At 35.6% G+C, this 22297-nt stretch overlaps 1 protein-coding gene across 1 annotated transcript in view; it reads right to left on the bottom strand.

Moving 5' to 3' along the window:
* The window catches only part of FBN2 (fibrillin 2), a 234511-nt gene that overhangs the window by 72587 nt on the left and 139627 nt on the right, over positions 1 to 22297 (bottom strand). Inside the window, exons 16-23 of the mRNA XM_058539802.1 lie at positions 19924 to 20076; positions 17474 to 17527; positions 15742 to 15867; positions 12380 to 12505; positions 7741 to 7860; positions 2611 to 2748; positions 1970 to 2020; positions 1371 to 1496 (exon numbers count right to left, since the gene is read on the bottom strand). Coding sequence (XP_058395785.1) covers positions 1371 to 1496; positions 1970 to 2020; positions 2611 to 2748; positions 7741 to 7860; positions 12380 to 12505; positions 15742 to 15867; positions 17474 to 17527; positions 19924 to 20076 — 894 coding nt within the window. The remainder of the gene's footprint in view (positions 1 to 1370; positions 1497 to 1969; positions 2021 to 2610; positions 2749 to 7740; positions 7861 to 12379; positions 12506 to 15741; positions 15868 to 17473; positions 17528 to 19923; positions 20077 to 22297) is intronic.

Below are 22297 nucleotides of genomic sequence, written 5' to 3' on the forward strand. Positions count from 1 at the left end.
CTTTGTATCCAAATTTAATGCTATCAAAAATTAACTTAAAATGGGGCCAGCCCCGTGGCTTAGCAGTTAAGTGCGTGCGCTCCATTGCTGGCAGCCTGGGTTCGGATCCCGGGCGCGCACTGACGCACTGCTTGTCCGGCCATGCTGAGGCCGTGTCCCACATACAGCAACTAGAAGGATGTGCAGCTATGACATACAACTATCTACTGGGGCTTTGGGGGAAAAAATAAATAAATAAATTAATTAATTAAAAAAAATTAACTTGAAATTTGTGTTAATTGTGATAACTAAATTGGATAGTGTTGAAACCTTTTTTCTTCCTGCTAATCTTAAAAATCACTGATATATTTAAATATCTTAAAGATCTTTGAATATAATACTACCATTGCTCATGCTTGGTCTACAAGGTTAAATTTCTTTTTTTTTTTTTTCCATTTTTCTCCCCAAAGCCCCAGTAGATAGTTGTATGTCATAGTTGCACATCCTTCTAGCTGCTGTATGTGGACGCCGCCTCAGCATGGGTGGACAAGTGGTGCGTTGGTGCGCGCCTGGGATCCGAACCCGTGCCGCCAGTAGCACAGTGTGCGCACTTAACCGCTAAGCCATGGGGCCGGCCCATACAAGCTTAAATTTCAAACACAAACCTATGTAAAGTTATTTTACAAACTGAAAACTCACTGTTCCATAGCAAATTGGAAAAAAAAAAATCCCTTAAGTAAATAAAAAATTGTTTAGATAAAATATAGAATTAATAGAAGTTTCTTTTTCAATCATGAAACTCAAGTTTAGTCAAGCACAACACTGATGAAGAATAGGGTCAACTAGGCATTTCTAGAATATGATGTTGAAAGAAATAGCTTCCTCATTTTACATCTTTAGAAAATAAAGCATTAAGAAACTTTAAATTCTGAAAGTAGTAAAGAAAAGACCAAGATCAGTTGATGTCTTCCAACAGAAGCCACATATCTTTGTGCATGACCTTCCCCATTGTCTTATCTAAGCTGCAATGGGCTATAAATGTTAACTCACACACTAATCTCTAATTTTTCTTCTATGTTCAAAATAAACATAGTTCTCTTATTCCATTGACTAAATGTGAAAGACTGAACCTGCCTAAAATATCTGATTAAAGAAATTGTAATTTTACAGATAAATTTTTGAGCAATACCAACTTCCTGTATTATGCAGAAACCATTTCATTTAAATACATTCACTTAAAAAATATCCCCTAGTGGTTTTCCCTCAAAATATCTCATGTAAAGCAAGTTTTCCAGCTACAGACCTAAAGCTTTTGGACTGGTCACTGCCCAAAGAATAAGAGAATTCACGGCTAGTTTCATTCATAAATCACAGCAGGGCATGAATCTTACCCAGACACACACGGCCAGTTCCATCCAACGTAAGGCCTTCAGGGCATTCACAATGAAAAGATCCTTTGCTATTGACACAACGTCCATTTGGACAAACGCCAGGAAACACCTCACACTCGTTAACATCTGCAGGGAAATAAAGCAAGCAGAGGGATAAAGATATTACAAATAGAAAAAGCAGGTGTAGACTTACTTCCTCTATAGCATATTCAGTGTGCAATACAACGTGGACTATTTCTTGCGTTAAGCAGAAATATTCCACAAGACAGCCACCGGGTTTCCCAGGTACCAGCTGTGCAAATTACCACAGCCTCGCCCATCCATAAAACACAGCCCAGACGTGCTCCTCTGCCAGCTGTTCTGTGCATTACATGCCAGCGATGTCCTCATGAAAATTTACCCAACAGCATAAAGAGGAGAAATGGGAAATAGAAGCTGTTTCCTGAGAGTATTCTTAGGAAGTATTTGTCAATTACACTGAGTATTTTACTGAAATTTCAAGATTTTTGAAAATGATACATATCGCCAAAGTGTGAGAGCGAATGTTAACCTGACATACCGCTCTACAGATTCACAATATCATCCAAGAACACACTCACCTTCACAAGCAACACCTTTAATCCTGGCAAAGCCTCTTGGGCAAGCTGTATCTGTGAAAACAACAGGACACATTTTTACTTCATTATAAAAAAAAAAAATACAACTGTCTTAAGCTCAAGAAACAGGACAATGGAATCGAAATTGAACTAAATAAAAATCACAGGCTGGGGTGGTAGAGGCCAGGGACTCCGGCTGCCCTCTCTTCCTTCAGTGTAGCACATGACATGCTGTGTCACTCCATCAGTGTTGACCCACATTGAGATTTCCATAATTTTTCCTACAATTCTTTTTTGTTTTCACATTGCCAATTAAATTATAAGTCAACGCATAAAAGATTTAAAGGGAAGAGACAGCATGGTCTAATGGGACACATGCAAACAAGGATACTGGAGGATATTGACCGTCATCCAGCAGCTAAATTCTAACTGATTCCCTTCCTCGTCTAAAACAATCAGGAGGTCTGCTTACAGTGAAAAGACAAAACAAATACATATTTCAAGAAGTGAATAAATTTCCCCAGGAAAGACAACATTTTAGGGAGAGGAATGATCTTTACGGTTTTCCTCACTACGGAAATAACGGAAATACGTAGTGAAAAAGGTGCCTAGCTGAGGGAGAAGCCGCCGGGTCAGCCTCCTACCTAGTTCGCAGCGCTCACAGGGGCTCCCCCAGGCGGCCCCGAGTGTGGCACAGCACTCCGATTTCAGAGTGGCTCCGTTAATGTTCACCTCACAGCGGTTGTCCTGGATGTTGAGCCAACACGTCCCTTTCAGGCTGTCTGAAAAGGAACAGGAAGGGATGGGAGCTCTCATCTCTGAAGAAAGGATAATTCAGTTGTATACGCCAAAGGCATTTTTTATAGTATTAAAAAAACAAAGGCCTTATTTTAAAAACATTTTAGTAGCATATTCTTTGAACATATCTACATGTACATGCATTTTAAATATAGCATAATATATACATGTAAGTCAAATATTGTACTATATATATTTCACATGATATGCTAGTTAACACACTTATATTTACTGGTATTCTAGGAGCGGCTGCTGTTGCCTGAGATTTTATGCTGATGCTCACAAACACAATTCATTACCGTGATGAGATCATTCCTTGTGTGAAAAATATTCATGAGATTTATATTTTATGATAAACATTTTAATATTTAAGATTTTATCAAATAAAATTCCTCAAATAATCTCCTTCTTTCCTAATTCCCCACCAAATAAACCACACACAATTTACGCTCTATTAGAGAGAAACCAGTGTTTTTCCAACTGAAGATAATTATTTGATCAATAATTTGAAAAAAAAAAAAGAAATCTAAAAGATGAAGAGAAAATAAATACCACCTACAAAAAAACCACCACTAAGACATACCAGGACTAATATTTGATAAATTTTCTTTCAGGCATTTTCCTATGCATACATATGTATAGCTCTATCTTCGTTCAAAAAGTAACACATGCCTATAGCAAACTATTTGAAGAAATAGCAAAAAAAATATGAAAATCTCCTGTAAACCAACCATCTAGCGATAACTACTCCTACCTTTTTAGACTATGTCTCCACATCAAATTTAAGTTCCTCCTTAAATGACTGTTAAATAACTGTTTTTGAAGTGGTGACAAGGAATCCAGTCAAAGTTGACATGGCAAATGCTACTTGGGTAAAACGAATCGTATATGAAGTTTCCCTTGCAGGACTGTGGCTCTGAGTTCAGCGTGCACAACATTTCCGAGGCTCCTGTTAAAATGCAGATTCCTAAGTCTCCGGGTGTGCAGCCCAGGAGTCTGCATGTGACCCCCTCCTCAGGTGATGCCTATGCAGCTGATGTGTAAAACGATTAACAAAACCTTAACAGTATATTGTGGCCCACAGACTTGGAAAACAAAAAAGAAAAAGCACAGTCCTATAATATTTACTTTAAAACTCATTTAATAATATGGGTAAAGTTTTACTGCTAAATTCAACAATGAAAACAAAACATAACCAGGAACACAGCGAGAGAAGTATGGTGACGTGGGGAGGCCCACGGAGGGAGAAGTTGTCACTTCTGATTCCCTACCGAGCACTAGCAATTAAGAGGAAGTCACCTATAGCTCAAGCCCTCTGGGGCAGGGGTTAAAACAAAACAAACAACTCTGTCTTTGGATACAAAAGTTATGGGGCAAGGATGTGGAGAAGAGATGGACAGTCACTTTGCTTTCTTCTATTCTGAGACTCAAATTGGGTAAAAATTGAATGCAAAAGTCTTGCTCACCAGCGTTTGTATCAGGCCTCACGTTACAGGCTTTTTACAGGCTTAAACTTGTAATTTCCACAGCACACAGGAAACAGATGGTTAAGTAACGCTACTGTGTATTTAAGTGGTCTTTTAAGGACCCCGACTAATTATTGATTTATCACCTTGACTGTCATCATTTTAAGTAAGATAAATGGTAATAGTAATTGCTAATACTTACTGAGGTAGCGACAAGCACTATTCTAAAGGCTTCCCCTGTATTAGTTTATTTACTCGTTAAAACAATCCCATAAAGTACACACAATTTGCAGATGAGAAAATTGAGGCACACAGAGGTCAACCAATTTACCCAAGGTCACCTAGCTAGTATAGTGTCAGCATCAAGAGTCAAATCTGCACAGTGTGATTTCTGAGCCCTCACTCTGTAACACCATGCTTCTTTAGGCTGGTATTGTATCAACACTCAAAAGTCAAAAAATCCATTGATTCACACACACACACAAACACACAAGAACTAGATATAGGTACTATATAGTGATGTAGTCAGGAGTTGGTTAAGAACTTTGAAAAAAATAAAGCAGAGTAAGCAGTCTCGAGGGTGTAAAAGGGAGCAAGACTTATTTTACCACCATAGGGTGGTCAGAGAAGTCCTGACTTACAATGTGACGTCTGAGTAGAGACATGAAGCGAACAAAACATAGAAACCTGGGGGAAGAACATTCCAGACATGTCAGACATGTTCTGACTTATGTTTTAAAAGGATTACCTGGTAGCTTTGTGGAAAATAAGCTCTAGGATGGCAAATATGAGAAAACAAATATAAGACAGAGGCTAGTGTAATAATCAAGAAGGGAAATAATGGTGGCTTGGATTGGGGGTTGTTGTTAGTGATGGTGAGAGGTGATTGAAATATGTATAAACTTCAAGTACAATCAACAGGATTTGCTGATGGATTCAATGTGGAGTTTGAGAGAAAGGCATCAAAGAGATTCCAAGGTTTCGGCGCTGGCAATTGGAAGAATGGAGTTGCCATCTGCAGAGACAGAAATGATTCTAGGAGACATGGGTTCAAGCTGTAAGACAGGAATTATGTTTTGGACATGTTTAGTTTGAAATGTCCATTAGACATCCAAATGGAGACACTGTGCAGACAGCTGGAAAGTCTGAAATTAGTAGAGAGGTTGAGGATAGAGAGATAAATTTGAGAGTCAATGTAGACGCCATTTACCTACGAGTATGGACAGAGAAGCAAAGAGGTCCAAGGACTGACCTGTGGGATACTTCAAGTTAGAGGGCAGGAGGATATGGAAGACATAACAAAAGAAACCGAGAAACGAGCCAGAAAAGTGAAAGGAGAAAAAGAGGAGGCCAAAACTGGAAAACTTCTTGAGAAGGGGTGAGTGATTAACTGTGTCCAACACTGCTAATTGGCTAAGACGAGGATGGAGAATGGACCACTGGAGATGACAATAGAGAAGTCACTGCCCTTGTCACGTCCATGTAATTTGAGGACAGAAGGCAGACCGGAGCCAAAAGTGAGGGAAATTGGTCTGGATTACATAGAGCCATCAGACGTGAGCAGTGTAATGTAGGAAAGATTAATCAAATGTATTGCTCTATTATATTTAATCATTTTCAACCAGAATACGATAGTCTTTTCAAGCAGTTTACAGAACAGTTTAAGATTAATTTATATTTAGGAAGTTTGCAGAAGAGATTCTAGATCCCTAAATAGTCTAAGTATTTAACTAATTCATATATGCTCTAACTTAGTAATTACCTCAGAGAATTTTTATTCAGTTCTAAATTTAGAGAACTGGATCCTATAAAAGAGCAGTTTGCAGGCTAACCACCAATTAGAGCCACTGACAGGCCTATTAAAAATTTTCGTAATTTTTCCTATGTATATTGTACTATTTATTTCCTTTTTAGAACTTGAATTCTGTTTTTAATTAAAAAAGTATATAAAATAATGTCTAAAATTTTTAAATATTAAGTAAATTTCTTTCTGAGCAGCTCTAGGCTGGGATATTCAAATTTGATCATAACGAATGAAAACACATAATAGACTGGCTAAGAAAAATATGGTGATATTTAGTTGTCAAACATACTGACTTGGGAATAAAAACTCTTTGTTCTTTTTTCATTAATAAATACAAGGGTAAAAGGCCATAATAATAGAAGTGCTTATCATGAAGCAAAAATTCAGATATCTTAGATGCCCAAGTGGCATACAGATTTAGTTTTCTGAGACATTAATTGACAAATGCTGAGTTCATTTCCTTTGCATAATAAAATGACTCTATCTCAGTTGGAAATTGTGGCTTAGCAAAAATATTTCTGCCTTACCAGATCCAACCCACATGCCCCCCCTCCCCCAAATCTGGAATTCTATAAGAAAAAAAGTAAGGCCCCAGGCAGACGGCAGTCTATTTCCTAATATGGAGAGCTGAGCAAGGCTCAAATTTCACCAGCTGTACTTCACTGGGAGATGAAGAGCTGACATTTCCAAAGGGGAGGTTTTCATTGATAAGTTTGGACTTGGTCATTTCTCTTCATGTAACAAACATGTATTCTAGCATCCAGCTAAATATTGTTAACATCAGACATAATACTGAAAATACTATTGTCTTTGGCAAATATTAAATTGAAAATTGATATTGGTTAGATCTAACAAACAAAAACTGTCAATTTATTCGGCACTATGTAAATCTGAAATATCTTCCTAACTATTTGGAAACATATATTTAGTTTACTTTAAAGATGGATCCAGGCTAATGATATGAACTGTGGTATTCCTAGCCAATGGAGACACAGATACTGGAAGCACGAAAAAATGACTGGGATAGTTTTTTCCCTTACATGTGCTGAATTGTTCCTTACAGTAATAGATCAGACTATCTCCTTTTATATATGTGTCCTACTGTCATTATTAAGAACTGACCCTAAATGTTTTGAGAGATATTAAAAGACGTTAGTTTGGAAGTTCTGGAATCTTTCTCCTTTAGAGATTTCTAAAAGCAAGAACACAGTTTTCTTCTCTTCCTTGGATCCCACAAATTTACAATTGATGGGAGAAACGAAAAAATAATAAATTCTTTCTATTTGTTTAAAGTTTAAAATCTTCAAAATCTTGTTCTGTTAACTGAGTCCAAATTCTATCACATTTTTGTTTACCATTGAAGGTTGTTTATAAAAAGTATGCAGCAGGGATTTGATTGTATTGATGCCTAAGGCATTCTTAGGGTAACAAATATAAATATGTGTGGTATGGAAACGCTTATAACTTATAGCATAATATATCTACTTATATGAAAGGAACACTTCCTAGAATCTAACAAAATTTAAGAGGCTGTCCAGTTTATGCTATCATGTTTACTCCTATCTTGATAACAAGAGAAAACAACAAAAGAAACTCCTAATTATTAGCTTCCTGTAATCATGTTCTGTTTTATCCACAGTAAGGCCTGAGGTCTCTGCTTATCTTTGCAGTGAACCTGAAACATCAGCACGGTGTACGAATCTTACCAATGCAGATCAATCCCGTTGAGCTGAGTTTGCTGCCAGGAGAACATTCACAATTGAAAGACCCAAGGTTGTTCCTGCAGGCACCATTGACACATGGGTTGCTTTCACATTCATTTATATCTACAATCCAGAAGGAAAAGATTCTGTTAGAACTGCCATGTGTTTCTGGAAAATATTATTCCAACAAGCCATGCTATGCCAGAATGTCTGGTAAACTTGGCTCTTGTAATTTTAATATGGATCTATGAGGCATAAAGTGAATGGGGATTAGAGACGTGCATTTTACAGCATGGATATACACATTCACCACTGGGGAGTCAGTAGGACTACAGGAATCAGTTTATTTTGAAAGGGTTTAGCATGTGAATCTTCACTATTTTACTACAACTGTACATGAATTGGATTAATCTTCCCCCATAATAAGATGTAATTGTCCTGTGGGAAATCTGAATTCTCATTCCATGGAAAGCAACATATTCCTAGGTGCCACATGCTGTGCACAAACAAAGGTTGACTGTTTCTGTCATTTATGGCTCGTGAGGTTTTGGAAGAATTAAAAAAGCCTATATTAGAGACAAAATATCACACTGCTGGCTTTAATTCCAAACTCCTGGAGACAAGTCAGGAAATAAGGGGTGAAACTTGAATACCAGGTAAGAGCATTCTCCCCCAGTCCTTATCTGCCTTCCTCTCTCTTTAGCCTGTTCACATTTGCATGTTTGATGTGGAGAGTTTTTTAAAGCACAACTGATTTTGGTAAAATAAAAGAGAAACAATTTTTAATTGCTTTAAATAGACCTTTGTTATTATTAATTTGATTTGAGTCCTAACTCAAATCATATACCGTAATCTAAACAATTCCTGTTGGCGGTTAGAAGCAAGCAGAAATAGAGTATCCCTGTGTTCTCAAGCGGTGGCTGAAGAAAATGTCAAGCCAGTGAAGTTAAATAGTTTAACATGAGTTAATTAAAAATAAATACAAGTTTCAGCTACTAGAAATAATATCAAAGACTGACTTTCAGTATAAATTCAACCACTCAATTCAAAGAAGGGGTACACAGATTTCTTTTTGTACTTGGTTAATTATCTGAGACAGGTCTACGTACCTCAAGACATATTTTTGTTGAAAACTAGGGTTTCTGAGTTCACCAGAACACTTACTTTTTTCTCAACTTCTCTTTGAATTAAATATAAAATACTATATTGAGAAAAATATGCAAATAAACAATTAGAAGATTGTAATGCTTATTACTCTTAAATGTCTCAAGTCGCATATAAACTAAACTGGTCCTGTAAAGGCAGGTCTCACTGTTTTCAAGTCAGTGGACTTGAAATGCAAATTTAAAAATCAATGTGGAAAACAGTTTTGCTCCTTCAAAACTAGTAAGGAAATACTCAGGTACTAATTTAATTCTTAAGTAGAAACTGTTTGAGGAAATATAAATGCATCTTCCTTTCAGGTTGTTTGTAGCAAGAAAGCCTCTTAAAAGAAAAACACAAGAGCAGGTTTTGTAAATACAGCACAGATTTGGAATGAAAACATATATTCCAGAGTACTGAAGTTCTTTCAGTAAAAACACAACGTAAAAAAGAATTAGATAGCCAAAAAGGAAGCAGATAACTAATCTGAGCACAGATTATATACAATTCACCTATTAATTTCATTTGTAAGAAGCTCCCCCAAAACAAAAATGTCACTATCATATACATCCGAAATCCCTATTTTAAATTAAGCAATTATGAACTCAAAAACTGTACACACATGCAATGACAGCTACAAATATCTACTGTTTAATTTTTCTTTAAACACAATGTTTTTATGTTATGAATGTCATGGAACCAGGAATTGAAACAGTTCACTGTACATTCCTGGAAATAAACTTCAAAGCACATCTGGTTTACATTTAACTAGTTATGTCACTGGAAACACAATCTAAACCACAGTGCTTGCTGTAAAAATTTTAACTTTCACAGGCTCTCGGAGCTCAAACAAAAAAAGTAAAATAAATTTTTTGTAACTTTAGTCTGAAATATCACAAGAAATTTATTATTGCTGCTATTTATTATATATTTAAAATAGCCTGTTGAAAATGTGAATGACAAGCAAAATTAGTGAATAAAGAAAATATATCCAGAGAAAGCTCGAGTCTGCAATGAATCTGCTAATAATTCCCTGTCTAGTCTTTGGAAATTAGTTTAGAAGGAATAGAATGAAGAGAACTGCTTCAGGCAGACAAATTTACTGTGTGAAATGTGATGGTGGAAATAAGGAGGAGACCCAGGGGAAAAAGAGAGTCATGGCCTTCGGGTCAATTTTTTTGCAAAACACTTAATAAAATGCAAATAACTTAACAGTGGGAAGAAAATGTAGAAATACCAGTTATTTGGTTAGGTTTCTAATGATAAGTCATTTTTATTTCCATCAATGTCATAAGGCTAGAGGCAAAATATTTCTCTATCATTTCTCTTTTATTTACACAACATGAACTTCTTCCTTATGAATGACAGACATAAAATATATTTCATACTAAAGAAAAGGCTCAGATTTATCAAGAACAATTACTCTTTGGACAAAATAAATGAAGAACACTGTTTCTAACCCTCACTCTTGCCTAATTTGGTACTAATGTGCCGTAATATTTACATAATCATCCAATGTTATACTATTAAACACCATTCGCTCCTACTTTTCAATTGTTCATGTAAGCAGGCGAGTACCTACCTTTTATTTATTCTTATTTTGGCTCTTAGTACCCTTCAACTCCATTTTACTTGTTAAAATGGAAGCAATATGCTATAAATATCATTGACAATTTGGTATACAAACCAAACTTTAACCAAACTGAATCAAAGACCCCATCTATTTAGTTCTCATTATGTGTCTCTCTCACAATAGCACCAAAGGCTACTGTTGCTGTGGACAGGGAAGCCAGTCCTGATAATCATTAGCTTCCCAGTTAAATCAAGATGATATCCTAAGCTGTTCTCGCTTTCAGTTTCCTGACATTTAACAGAAGCTTATTCTCCAACAGACAATAGATAAAACTGATAAAGGGCAGTGGGGAAAAAGTATAGAATGTTGGGAATAAAGAAAACAAAACTACTCTTGAAGTCCCTTCTCCCACCCTCCAAAAATCTCATGGCGGAAATATGGCTAGAATATTTTTTTATAAAGAATGTTTCTCAGAGCAATTTTGAAGGATAATAGGTGTTGGAGACCATGGGAGTGGGTGCTAGAAAATAAAGACTCTCGTTGAATACATTTGAGAAGCTTGAGCTAGTTTAAAAAGAGAGCTTTTATATCTTAAAGAAAGATATTCAAAACTCTTAAGGGTGCCCCCTGCTCTTTTATGGAGAAGATGAATCTTCAAGCACTTTACTTGGGAATGGAATGAGTGCTCTCTGAGGAGCTCCTGCAGAATGCGGTGGACGATAGGGGAGACAGTCATCAGAACTAAGTTTACAAAAACTGCATTTATGCTGAGGTTTTCTTCTTTTCTTTTCTTTTCTTTCTTCAGGCTAATTACTGTTTTTCAGTGGTCCCTCCAATTTAGTCCAAACTTAGAATTGCACTTTGTAATTGCATTTCATTGACTTCAGCTGAGTCATTTGTGTTTTGGCATCTTGTTTGAGTCCTAACTTGTTTCTGTTCACAAGAATGCTTTGAAGTGAAACAATAAGATGAAGAGAGAATGTTAACATCTTTTTGCATAATATTACTATTGCAGTTTTCTTGGCTTTGGAGTTACTGAGAAACAAATACTTTAACAGATAAGGCAAGGTCTATTCAAAATAATTAAAGATGAAATCTCTTTTTAAAAAGTTACCCTTTAGAAGTAGTTATTGGATTTAAGAATGTCATGGGAGACTTCTGTAGGCCCACACAGTGAGACTTAAAAAGGAACAATGACCAGTAGTCACACAACAGATTACTCTGAAATATAAAGTACTTTGATCAATAAACAAAAACATAATTAAATGCACTCATTGCTTAGCTGGTATCTCACTAAAAATGAAACCTTCCCTAAGCATTTAACTCGATTCACGTAACTGCCACTGCAGAAAAATGTGATTAAAAGAAAAAAGTTTTTGAACACTAGTTTATGATCTATAAGCCCAAATGATAACTTTTAAATTATCAAATGGAAAGGATGATTTTCTTAGACTACAAATTTAGTTAAGGTGACCATTTTTACTCAGGCCCCAAATATTTTCTGGGCCAACCTCTGAGGCATATCAATCATTTCGTAAATAAAATGCCTAAGAGCTGACTGCCATTATAATTCAGGTTCCTTTAGGCTAATGTGTCATAGTGGTTTTAAAAAGAGAAAAAGTAAACAAAAATCTGACATTTTATTTCAGCAAGTGGAACAAACTGGCTCCTTTCACTTATTTTTTTTAAACTTAAAAACATTTGTTCCAAATGTTTGTTGATATTTTATCTGAATGGAACAAAACTGATGGTATTTGTAAACTGGGTTAAGTGCAGGCTATTTCTAAAATTAGCAGATGAGCTGAAAGAAATGATAAAAAAATTCAAATGATACACTTTTTATATATTGCTTCATCGATGTACTTGACGTTTATGCATATCTAGGTGCTTACCATTCACAATTAAGGCAAGGAAGACAGCTCTTACCTTCACACGTCTCCGTTTCAGTCCTGAACACATACCCAGGTGGACATGTGCAACTGTAACTTCCAGGCGTGTTTCGACACAGGCCATTGTCACAGAGCAGTCTGTTCACCAAGCACTCATCGATGTCTGGAAGCCACCATTAGAAGACAGGAGATACACATATTGAAATGCATAGCACAGTGACCAACAATGTTTTATTTTTGTTATTTGTTTTTTCTTACCCCTTTCCTTGACTTAGTCTTTTTGTACCCACAACATATTCCTTGATCCTAAGCAAAAGACATTCAGTTTTATTCTTATGCTGGTGGCTACTCTTAAGATGTTTTGAAGTCCCTGGGAGGTATGTAGTAGCTTGGAAAAGGCACATTACTACCTTGTTCTTCATTTACTTATTGTCCTGTAGTGGTATTATATTAGATTAGATATTAAAGCCCTGATGAAATTAGACAAACTCATTTTTTTTTGTGAGGAAGATTAGCCCTGAGCTAACATCTGTTGCCAATCCTCCTCTTTTTTGCTGACGAAGATTGGCCCTGGGCTAACATCCATGCTCATCTTCCTCTACTTTATATGTAGGATGCCTGCCATGGCATGACTTGATAAGTAGTGTGTAGGTCTGTGGCTGGGATCTGAACCTGTGAACCCTGGGCTGTCGAAGTGGAGTGCATGAACTTAACCACTATGCCATGGGGCCAGCCCAAAAAATAACAATTTTTTAAAATGTTTTTCTGATTAAAATTCTAATAAAGAATGCATTAAATGGCAGTGAAACAAAATGTATTTATTAATCTTTTTCCATCATGTTTTTACCTCAGAAATGATTAATTATTAGCAGAAAATTAACGATGTAGTTTGTATATTCCTTTAGCAATCTAGAACAGCCTAGAAAATATCATCTAAAGCTCAAGTTTAAGAAGCTCACATTGAGTTTTATCTTCATATCCACACTCACATATTTGCAAGTGTAGTTAATGACAAAAAGAAATAAAAATTGCAGTTTGGGGGTGAAGAGCTCCTTTTACTTAGCTACATTATTAGTCTTGCAAATAACAATTGTATGTTACCAAACAATATACTGACATTATAAAAATTTGGAAAGCAGAGATGGGAAAAATATTTCCTATAATTCCATCACTATTGATAATGTTTTTGTGTGTGTTATATCTGATCTTTTTTCCTTTGGATATTATGTTTTGCTCCAATTCTGAATCTTGATTTTTAAAAATTAACATTTTATATATATATATATATATATATATATATATATATATATTTTTTTTTTTTTTTTTTTGTGTGTGTGTGTGTGTGAGGAAGATCAGCCCTGACCTAACATCCATGTCAATCCTCCATTTTCTTTGCTGAGGAAGACCGGCCCTGAGCTAACATCTATTGCCAATCCTCCTCCTTTTTTTTTGCCCCTTTTTCTCCCCGAAGCCCCAGTAGATAGTTGTATGTCATAGCTGCACCTCCTTCTAGTTGCTGTATATGGGACACGGCCTCAGCATGGCCGGACAAGCGGTGCATCGGTGTGCGCCCGGGATCCGAACCCGGGCTGCCAGTAGCGGAGCACGTGCACTTAACCACTACGCCATGGGGCCGGCCCCAACATTATATATTTTAAGCATTACCATAATTTTCCCCATGATTGTATGTTTTATCAAGTGGTTGCATCACAATTTATTTACCCATTACTCCATGCTATAGATTGAACTGTTTCCTTTAAAAAAAAATATGTGAAGTCCTAATCCCCAGTTCCTCAGGACGTGATCTTATTAGGAAACAAGATTGTTATAGAGGTAATCAAATTAAAAATGACGTCATTAGGGTAGGTCGTAATCCAAAATGACTGGTGTCCATATAAGAAGGGGAAATTTGGACATAGAGATAAACACACAGAGGGAAGATGATGTGAAGAAACACAGGGAAAAGATGAAATGTGATAGAGTGATGCATCTACAAACCAAGGAACGCCAAGGATTACTGGTAAACACCAGAAGCTAGAAGAGGAAAGGAAGGATTCTCCCCTAGAGCCATTAGAGAGAGCATGCCCCTGTGGACACCTTGATTTGGATTTCTAGCTTTCTAAACTGTGAGACAATAAATTCAGGTTTTTGGTACTTTGTTAACGGCAGCCCTGGCAAACTAAAACTGGAATTTGGCTTCTTCTTCTTCTTTTTTTTTTTTGGTGAGGAAGATTGGCTCTGAGCTAACATCTGTGGCCATCTTCCTCTATTTTGTATGCAGGATGCCATCACAACATAGCTTAATGAGTGGTGTGTAGGTCCGCACCCGGGACCCTGGGCTGCCAAAGCAGAGTGCGTGAACTTAACCACTACGCCACTGGCCTGCCCTAGTTTTGATTTTTATCAAAATTATTCATGTACCCAACTTAAAGAGTTAAGTAGTTCCATGAACCATGATTGGTGTGTGAATGCTCACTGAATCTGTTTTCAGTAGGGTACCCATGTGCTCAACTGTATTTGGAAGCTATGCTGGAAGCAATTTTGCTTTTGTGAATAAAAGTTAGCTGGTTTGCATATTTTTATAAATGTTCAATAATCTTTGGCTGGTGCCCTTCCCTATAGGTATCAAAATCTATTATAAGTACATAATAGCTTTATACATCCATCTATATGTATGTCTTCAACTCAAGATCCAATGGATATATTCAATAACAAAAACCAGTATCATAGATCCAGAAAAATGTATTTCTTTCTAGTTATAATCACCAAGACTTGGATGTAAGAGTCATCAGTGATTAGATGTAAAAATTATTATGTATAATGATGGATTCAATAACATTTTACAAAAGTGGACTCAAGCGCTCTATGGGAAAATCTAGATTCTTCACAAATTCTTGAACATATGAACTACATACTTAAGCTTTTTCAAACATTCTCTTATAGACTACAAAAAGAAACACCCATCTCAGTTATCATGTTTAGATATGTTGTAGCAACTAGTTGTTTCTTTATAAGTCAAAGTTTTCTCAACCTGTAATACTTCATTTTCTTAACTTACTACTATCCATACTGCCCCGTTAATTTTTGAAGTCCATTTCTTAGTGAAAAATTATAGGATTAAGATATATACAGAAAAACAACAGGCCAATAATTGAGCATATGTCCATTCATTTGGGAAAAGAAAAATTTAAATACCAAGTTGTACCACTAAGAAGTTTGTTACTGTGTAACAGAATTTGTTTGATTCCAATATTTGCATATCTCTGTGTACTAGGAAGGAAACAAGAGAAACTCTAAAATCTCTAGTTTGAGTCATTTATTTGTATTTTGATTTCTCCTATAAATTCAGGTGATTAAACTATACAAAAGGCTCTCATATAAATATAACAAATAACTTACCAATACAGTTTCTTCCAGAGGCATCTGGTTCATAGCCACTGTTGCAATTACAACGGTAACTACCACGTAAGTTTTCGCAAATTCCGTTGGCGCATATATCGGGATCCAAAGCACACTCATTGATATCTGCATCAAATGTTGAAAGTTTAATGCTCACAGACATTTTATTGTTTGTTGATACATGCAGGTCTAATAAAGATCACTCAACGTATGAAGTGTTTAACTTTGCAAAAACACAATCTGCCTGCCTTTCAGAAAGGGAAAGGAAATGAAAATAAGGAGTAAGAGAATAAAATTGAGATATAGGACACTTCCCTGGTAAGACAAAAGAAAAATGAAGGGAACTGGCAGAAATTCAAAGAATTAAATCATGTAATGTGCCTGTATTTATGATAAAATTAATAAAAAAATTTATAGGCTGTTGGCTCAAAATCCAAAGGAAAACTCAACTTGATAGGTATTATAACCATCTAATTAAAAGACAAAGATTTATTAGGGTGGCCTATATAATTTTATGGTACCCAAAGGCATGGGATATTTCTATTTTATTATCATTTTTTTATAGTCAACTAAGTAATATGATACTTAATAAATGTTTCTCATTGTTGATAAGTTGAAATTAATGTGGAGAGGACAGTTCAAACATGGATGCTTGAGAACACAATGTTTTACAATAAGCCATGAATGTAACTACTTTCCGTCACCCGTGGGCAGTGAGACTTGAGGAATAATGTGCTTGCATGAGCAACCAAGTACTTCCAACAGGCAGCTGACTCTGCTGGGGAGGACATCTTGAGAGGGAATATAAAACAGAATAGGCCAAAAATCAAATTTTGGTCACTATGTCCAAATTTTGATGCTAAGAATTGTTTTCTAGAATTTGGAAGACCTTAAATATTCCAGAAACGTCAGTCTTTTCATTTTATTTTGGGGAGGAACATCCTTGTAAAAGTTTGCTTCTTTACTCCGGTTTCTGATATTCATTGCAAAGATGCAATATTACTGCCAACTAATCTATAATTTGTCTAAAACCTTCTCCGACATGAAACTAAAAGAATATATATGTAAAGTGAAGGTTAACAGCATCCTACAGTTTTATTAAAAAAAAAAACGAAACTATGTGTATAGTAACATATAAAAGAACTTTAAAATTATAAACATATATGTACTTAATATTCAAAGTTCCACATTGGAATTTTGTTAATCATATTGCTAAATTTAAAATAAGAAAACTTTAATGAAATTTTACTTCTTTAGTTGGATCAAAACATTTTAGTATTCTTAGGCATAAACAGTCTTAATTTATTTTTAGGGCAGTATGTCCCAAACTTGATCCTTATCATCTCTTAAAGATTGTTTTTTTAAAACCATGTCATTATTTAATATATTTTCTTTAAATTGACCTGCTCCTTTTTTTTTTTTTTAGACCTAAATACTAACTCTAGCCTCTTTTCTTAAGCAATGGTACCCATAAAATCATGGGTATAGTTTGTTAGCCACATTTTTAACAGCGCATATTTAATAGATAAATATCTGCTGTGAAAAATGTGCATCTACATACCACATAATATCACCTAGCTTATAACCATTGTTCTAAGAGATAATTTATCTTATTATTTTACATGGATATATTTTATAATAGTAAATATAATTATATTCATAATGTTATAATAGAATCATAAAGCTATACAATTATATAATTACTGTAAGATTGAGAATTGAATAGAGTTACCTCTTCCATCCACAGTGATACCTACTCCACTACTACAAAGACCATGGAATTCAGCTATATGATAAAAACAAATAGAGAAATTAAAAACTCTAAACTATATCTGTTCCATACACAAGTCACATAACTCCAAAACTATCATTAGGAACAGTTATGTACATTAATTTTAAAAATAAAAAAATGTACCATTTCTAACATATTATTAATATATATAATTAGTATATATTATATTATCCATATTATTATAATTCCAAAATCATAAACAAGCATAAAAAAGTAAATAAAAATCACTTGTGATTATCACCCTGTATATCATTAAAATATTGATAAATGTTACAGATATTTTCTACATATGGAAACAAAAAAAATCTAAGTTGTGTTATAGAGATTGCTTTTAAACTTTTCTTTTCTCTCAATAATAAAAGAATAACAGACAACACTTACATAACAGCACTTTCCATGTGCCTGGTATTGTTCTAACATTTTCCATCTAATAATTTACTTAATCCTCCCAATACCACAAACTAGATACTGTTATTTTCCCTCTTTTACACCTGAGATGTGAAGTAACTTGCCCAGGTCACAGAGGTGTAAGTGGGGGAGCAGGCTTGGATCTCTGCACTCCATCACAGACATTTCAGGTTAATATCCCATTTAACAGACTTTAATATTTTTTTCTGAGTTATGTGGATGTACCACATTTACTCAATCAATCTCTTAATGATGAAATTAGGTTTGTCCAATTTTCAGCAATTATAATAAATAATATGAAGTTCAATTATATCACTAGGTAATTCTCTTGGAACTATAACTGCTCAAAGTTTATGCCCCTTTTAAGGCTTCTGAGAGTCCTCCTCTCCCTAAGTGTCAGCTTATCTCTCTATCAACAGTAGAAGAGAATACCCATTTTTGTATACCCTCCTCAACAGTGGGAAAAATCAATCATCTATACTTTACCAATCCAATAAATAAAAATGACATCTTATTTTAATTTTAGAAAGACTGGGCATCTTTTTATATGGCACTCTACCATGTGCATTTCTACTTTGTGAAATCTTGTTTGTGTACATTGCAATTTTTTTCTGCAGAGGATTTCAACTTTCCTTACTGATTAATTTAAATTCCTTATAAATTAAGGAAAATATTTTTCCAATTTATATGTGTATGTTAGTTTTTGGTGTCTGCTTTGAAAGTCCTTTACCACACAAAATAACCAAAAGTTTACATATTCTATAAGAAAATTATTTTTGTAAGGTTTAATGTAGGGAGCTAACTTCATCTTTTTTCCAATATTTATCAACAGTATTCATTACTTAGTTCAAATTTTCCTCACTGATCTAAATGCTGTCTTTATCATATCCTACATTCTTATTTATATTCACATCTGTTTCTAGAGTCATTTTATTAGTTCACTGAACTTTTTGTGTAGTCTTGTTACCAATTTTTGTACTTCTTTCATAATATGCATAATTCACTTTAATATATTTAGGGCAAAATTTCCTTCATTGACTCTTCTTTTTAAAAAATGCCATACTCAGTAATTCTTCTAGATTAACTGTGATCATTTTGCTCAAGTTTGAACAATGCATTTAGAATTTTTAACAGAATTACAAGCCATTTCCTTTGCTGGAATGTTTTTCTTCCATCTTCTACCTGGGAAGGTCTTATTCCTTCTTTCAAGACCAAACTAAACATGCCCCTCTCCGTGAAGTTTTCCCCAGCTTTCCTGGGCATCTAACTGCTCCATCCTTTGTGCTTTCCCCATTCTTTGTTTATGTCCCTTTAAAGGCACTAATCATACTAAACTATAATTTATATGTTTGTCTCATTGGTTCCCAACCTTAAAAAAAAAAGAGATTGTGTTTATTTTTGAATCCCTACTGTATTTACATATATTCAATACAAGTTTCATAAAAGTATGAATAAACAAGAGTCATAGAATAGTCAACGTTTTAAACCATGTAATGTGCCTGTAGTTATGATAAAATTAATAAAGAAATTTATTACTTTCTGGAACTACTGACAGACTACGAGTAGACTGGAACTACTGACAGACTGCAGCCTAAGTCCTTTCCGTGTCAAGATTAAAAATAAGCAATAAACTCAGGTTCTCATGAATTTATTATAACCTTGAAAGCAAATTTTATGCTATTTAGCTTCACAATGACATCATAGATCAAGGACATGGAGGCTAATATATTCATGTAAAAAAAATCTGTTGTAACAATCATAACTGGATCAGCAAATACATTCTTCTCTTCACCTAAAGATCACAGATAAATACGGGGCAAATCTCCTTATGTCATGCCTCGCATACCAACACTGATTTGCATTGCTTTTCTTAAATTAAAAATAATGACAAAACACTTCAGAGCCGACGTACTCTTTGCCCAAATATCTAACGTTACATTTCTAGATTCTTTCTCAGGTGTGAAACCGGCGAAAGTGACTACCTGAATTTTTAGCAGGGCACGGTTGGCAGGGCTCTCCAAAACCGTAGTCTGGATTGGCACAGCAGCATTCGGACTTGGTCACGGCCCCAGGGAAAGGGCGGACACACACTCCCTTCTTGATTCCGCCATAGCATGTACTGCGCATGTGAGTATCTAAAGGACACAGAGGCATGATGATTTGAGAGAGTGATAGAGACGAAGAGATTTCAAAACTGAAGGTTTCTTTTAATCTAAGTGGCCACTAAATGGAAAGCTTCTAGAGGGCATCTGCCACTTTTTCTTTGTATCTTTAGACCTAATAGTGTTAGGAAATCAACAAATGTTTGTTGAGTGAGGGAAAGGATGAACCCCTATCAAGAACGCATTTTTTTTTCTCCAAGAAGTTGTATGTGCTACACAAGCATCCATTATCCCCCTTATCCTCACAGGCCTTTCCTTGAACCAGGTGTATTTCTACAGTTATAAACAACACTTTGAGCTCTAATCACTGGCTATCCTATACTTAAAATGACACTTACTATTATTTCTATTTTAGAAGTTCTCATGAACAATGAAGTGCGGTGAAATTAAACTACTTTGAGATGACACTGCTTGGCCATGAGATTTCTTATTTCAACTTTCTGAGTTAGGAGGCCTTTCTTTTCAACCTCCAGTTTACTGTTGTGACTATGTTTTAATCTCAGAATCTCAATAAATTCAGTTATAAAAATAAGAACTACCACTATGTGTCCTTGGCATTGTGATAGTTGCTTTACAGACGTTATTTCATTTAAGATTCAGGTCAACAACTCCATAGGACAGCGATCATTAACCACATTTTATAGATGAGGAAGGTGAGTTTCAGAGGGATTACATAAGTAGCTAGAAGTCCTAGACTATCTGCTGCCTGAGCTGGGATTCACACTTGGGCTTGTATGACCTCCACAGTTCTTCCTCTTTCCACTACGTCATGCTATGTCCCAAAGAAGCATATCCTGCTTAGTTCTCTCACTCTAAATTTTCATAAAATATGCTACAACTTTATGAGCTAGTAAATGGTGAACTATCAAAAACTCAGATCATCATAAAGGCCAGAGAAGCAGTACAGCTTTTCAGCAGTATCCTGACATGGTAATGCCATCAAAGAGATAATCCTTATTACAAATATCCATAATTATTCACAACTTATTGGAAATAATTTTATCTGCTTGTTATGCAGTCATTCACCTACTTATTTCTTATGATCTGGTGATGTTTCTCATTAAAACAATGAGATTTATGGCTGCATTAAACAATGAGATGTGTCTATGCTCAAATGGAAGAGGGCCATGAGATTTACCACACCAACCCTGAGGACAGGACCTGCTGCCCCTTTCCTTCCTGCTTCTGCTGTGGCTGAGTTTGGTAGAGTCAGCTCTGAATTATACACAGGTGTAGGACTTGATGCAAGGACAAATTTTCACAAATACAATACAGTTCATGTTTTCCAATATGATTTTTGTGAGTTCTTAGGATGTCACCAATTATCTCAGACAGTATCACAGAATGGTCGAAGTTATTTCTGTTTTCATATTAAGAACATAAGCCACACACAATTTTTAGATGCAACTTGATAAAAAGCCTATAGTACTCACTGGAAGAGAGAGACAAGTTCCATACTGGTTTGTATTGTGTGTTAACAACTCCAGAAGGTCCATGAAAAAGAAAGTAGCGTAACTTATGTGTGGATTTTAGTGACATGAATTGCCCTGAGTTCCAATCCCTGCAGGATGACCTTACTTAAATTACTTAACACTTTCCTTTTTTTTCTTTTTGTGTGAGGAAGATCAGCCCTGAGATAACACCTGTTGCCAATCCTCTTCTTTTTTGCTGAGGAAGATTGGCCCTGGGCTAACTTTCAGATGGGCTAACATCTGTGCCCATCTTCCTCCACTTAAATGGGATGCCACCAAAGCATGGCCTGACAAGCAGTGCGTCGGTGTGTGCCTGGGATCCGAACCTGCAAACCCCGGGCTGCAGAAGAGGAGCGCGAACACTTAACCCATGCACCACCGAGCCGGCCCCAACACCTTCCTTATCCATTAAATAAAGCTACAGTTTATATAATGAATGAGAGTGCATTTGTTAAGCATTAAGCACAGTGCCTAAGATACACAGGAAATACTCAAAAAATGCTGGCTACCTTATTTCTCTCTTCTATCTTAATGAGGATAGTCGACCTTTTCCTGCTCAAAGACCCCAGACTGGAATACTAGTTCATGTTATACTCTTCGGATGTAACTAAGCCACTGTTCACAGGTGTACAGGGTAAGAGGCACCAACCCCGGCAGCCGATCAGAAGGCGCTCACCTGAACGCTTTGGCAGGGGACTGGACCTAAATGTTGAGCTTTATCT

This window comes from Diceros bicornis, chromosome 1 (assembly GCF_020826845.1).
Source record: "Diceros bicornis minor isolate mBicDic1 chromosome 1, mDicBic1.mat.cur, whole genome shotgun sequence".
In the NCBI taxonomy this organism is placed as follows: domain Eukaryota; kingdom Metazoa; phylum Chordata; class Mammalia; order Perissodactyla; family Rhinocerotidae; genus Diceros; species Diceros bicornis.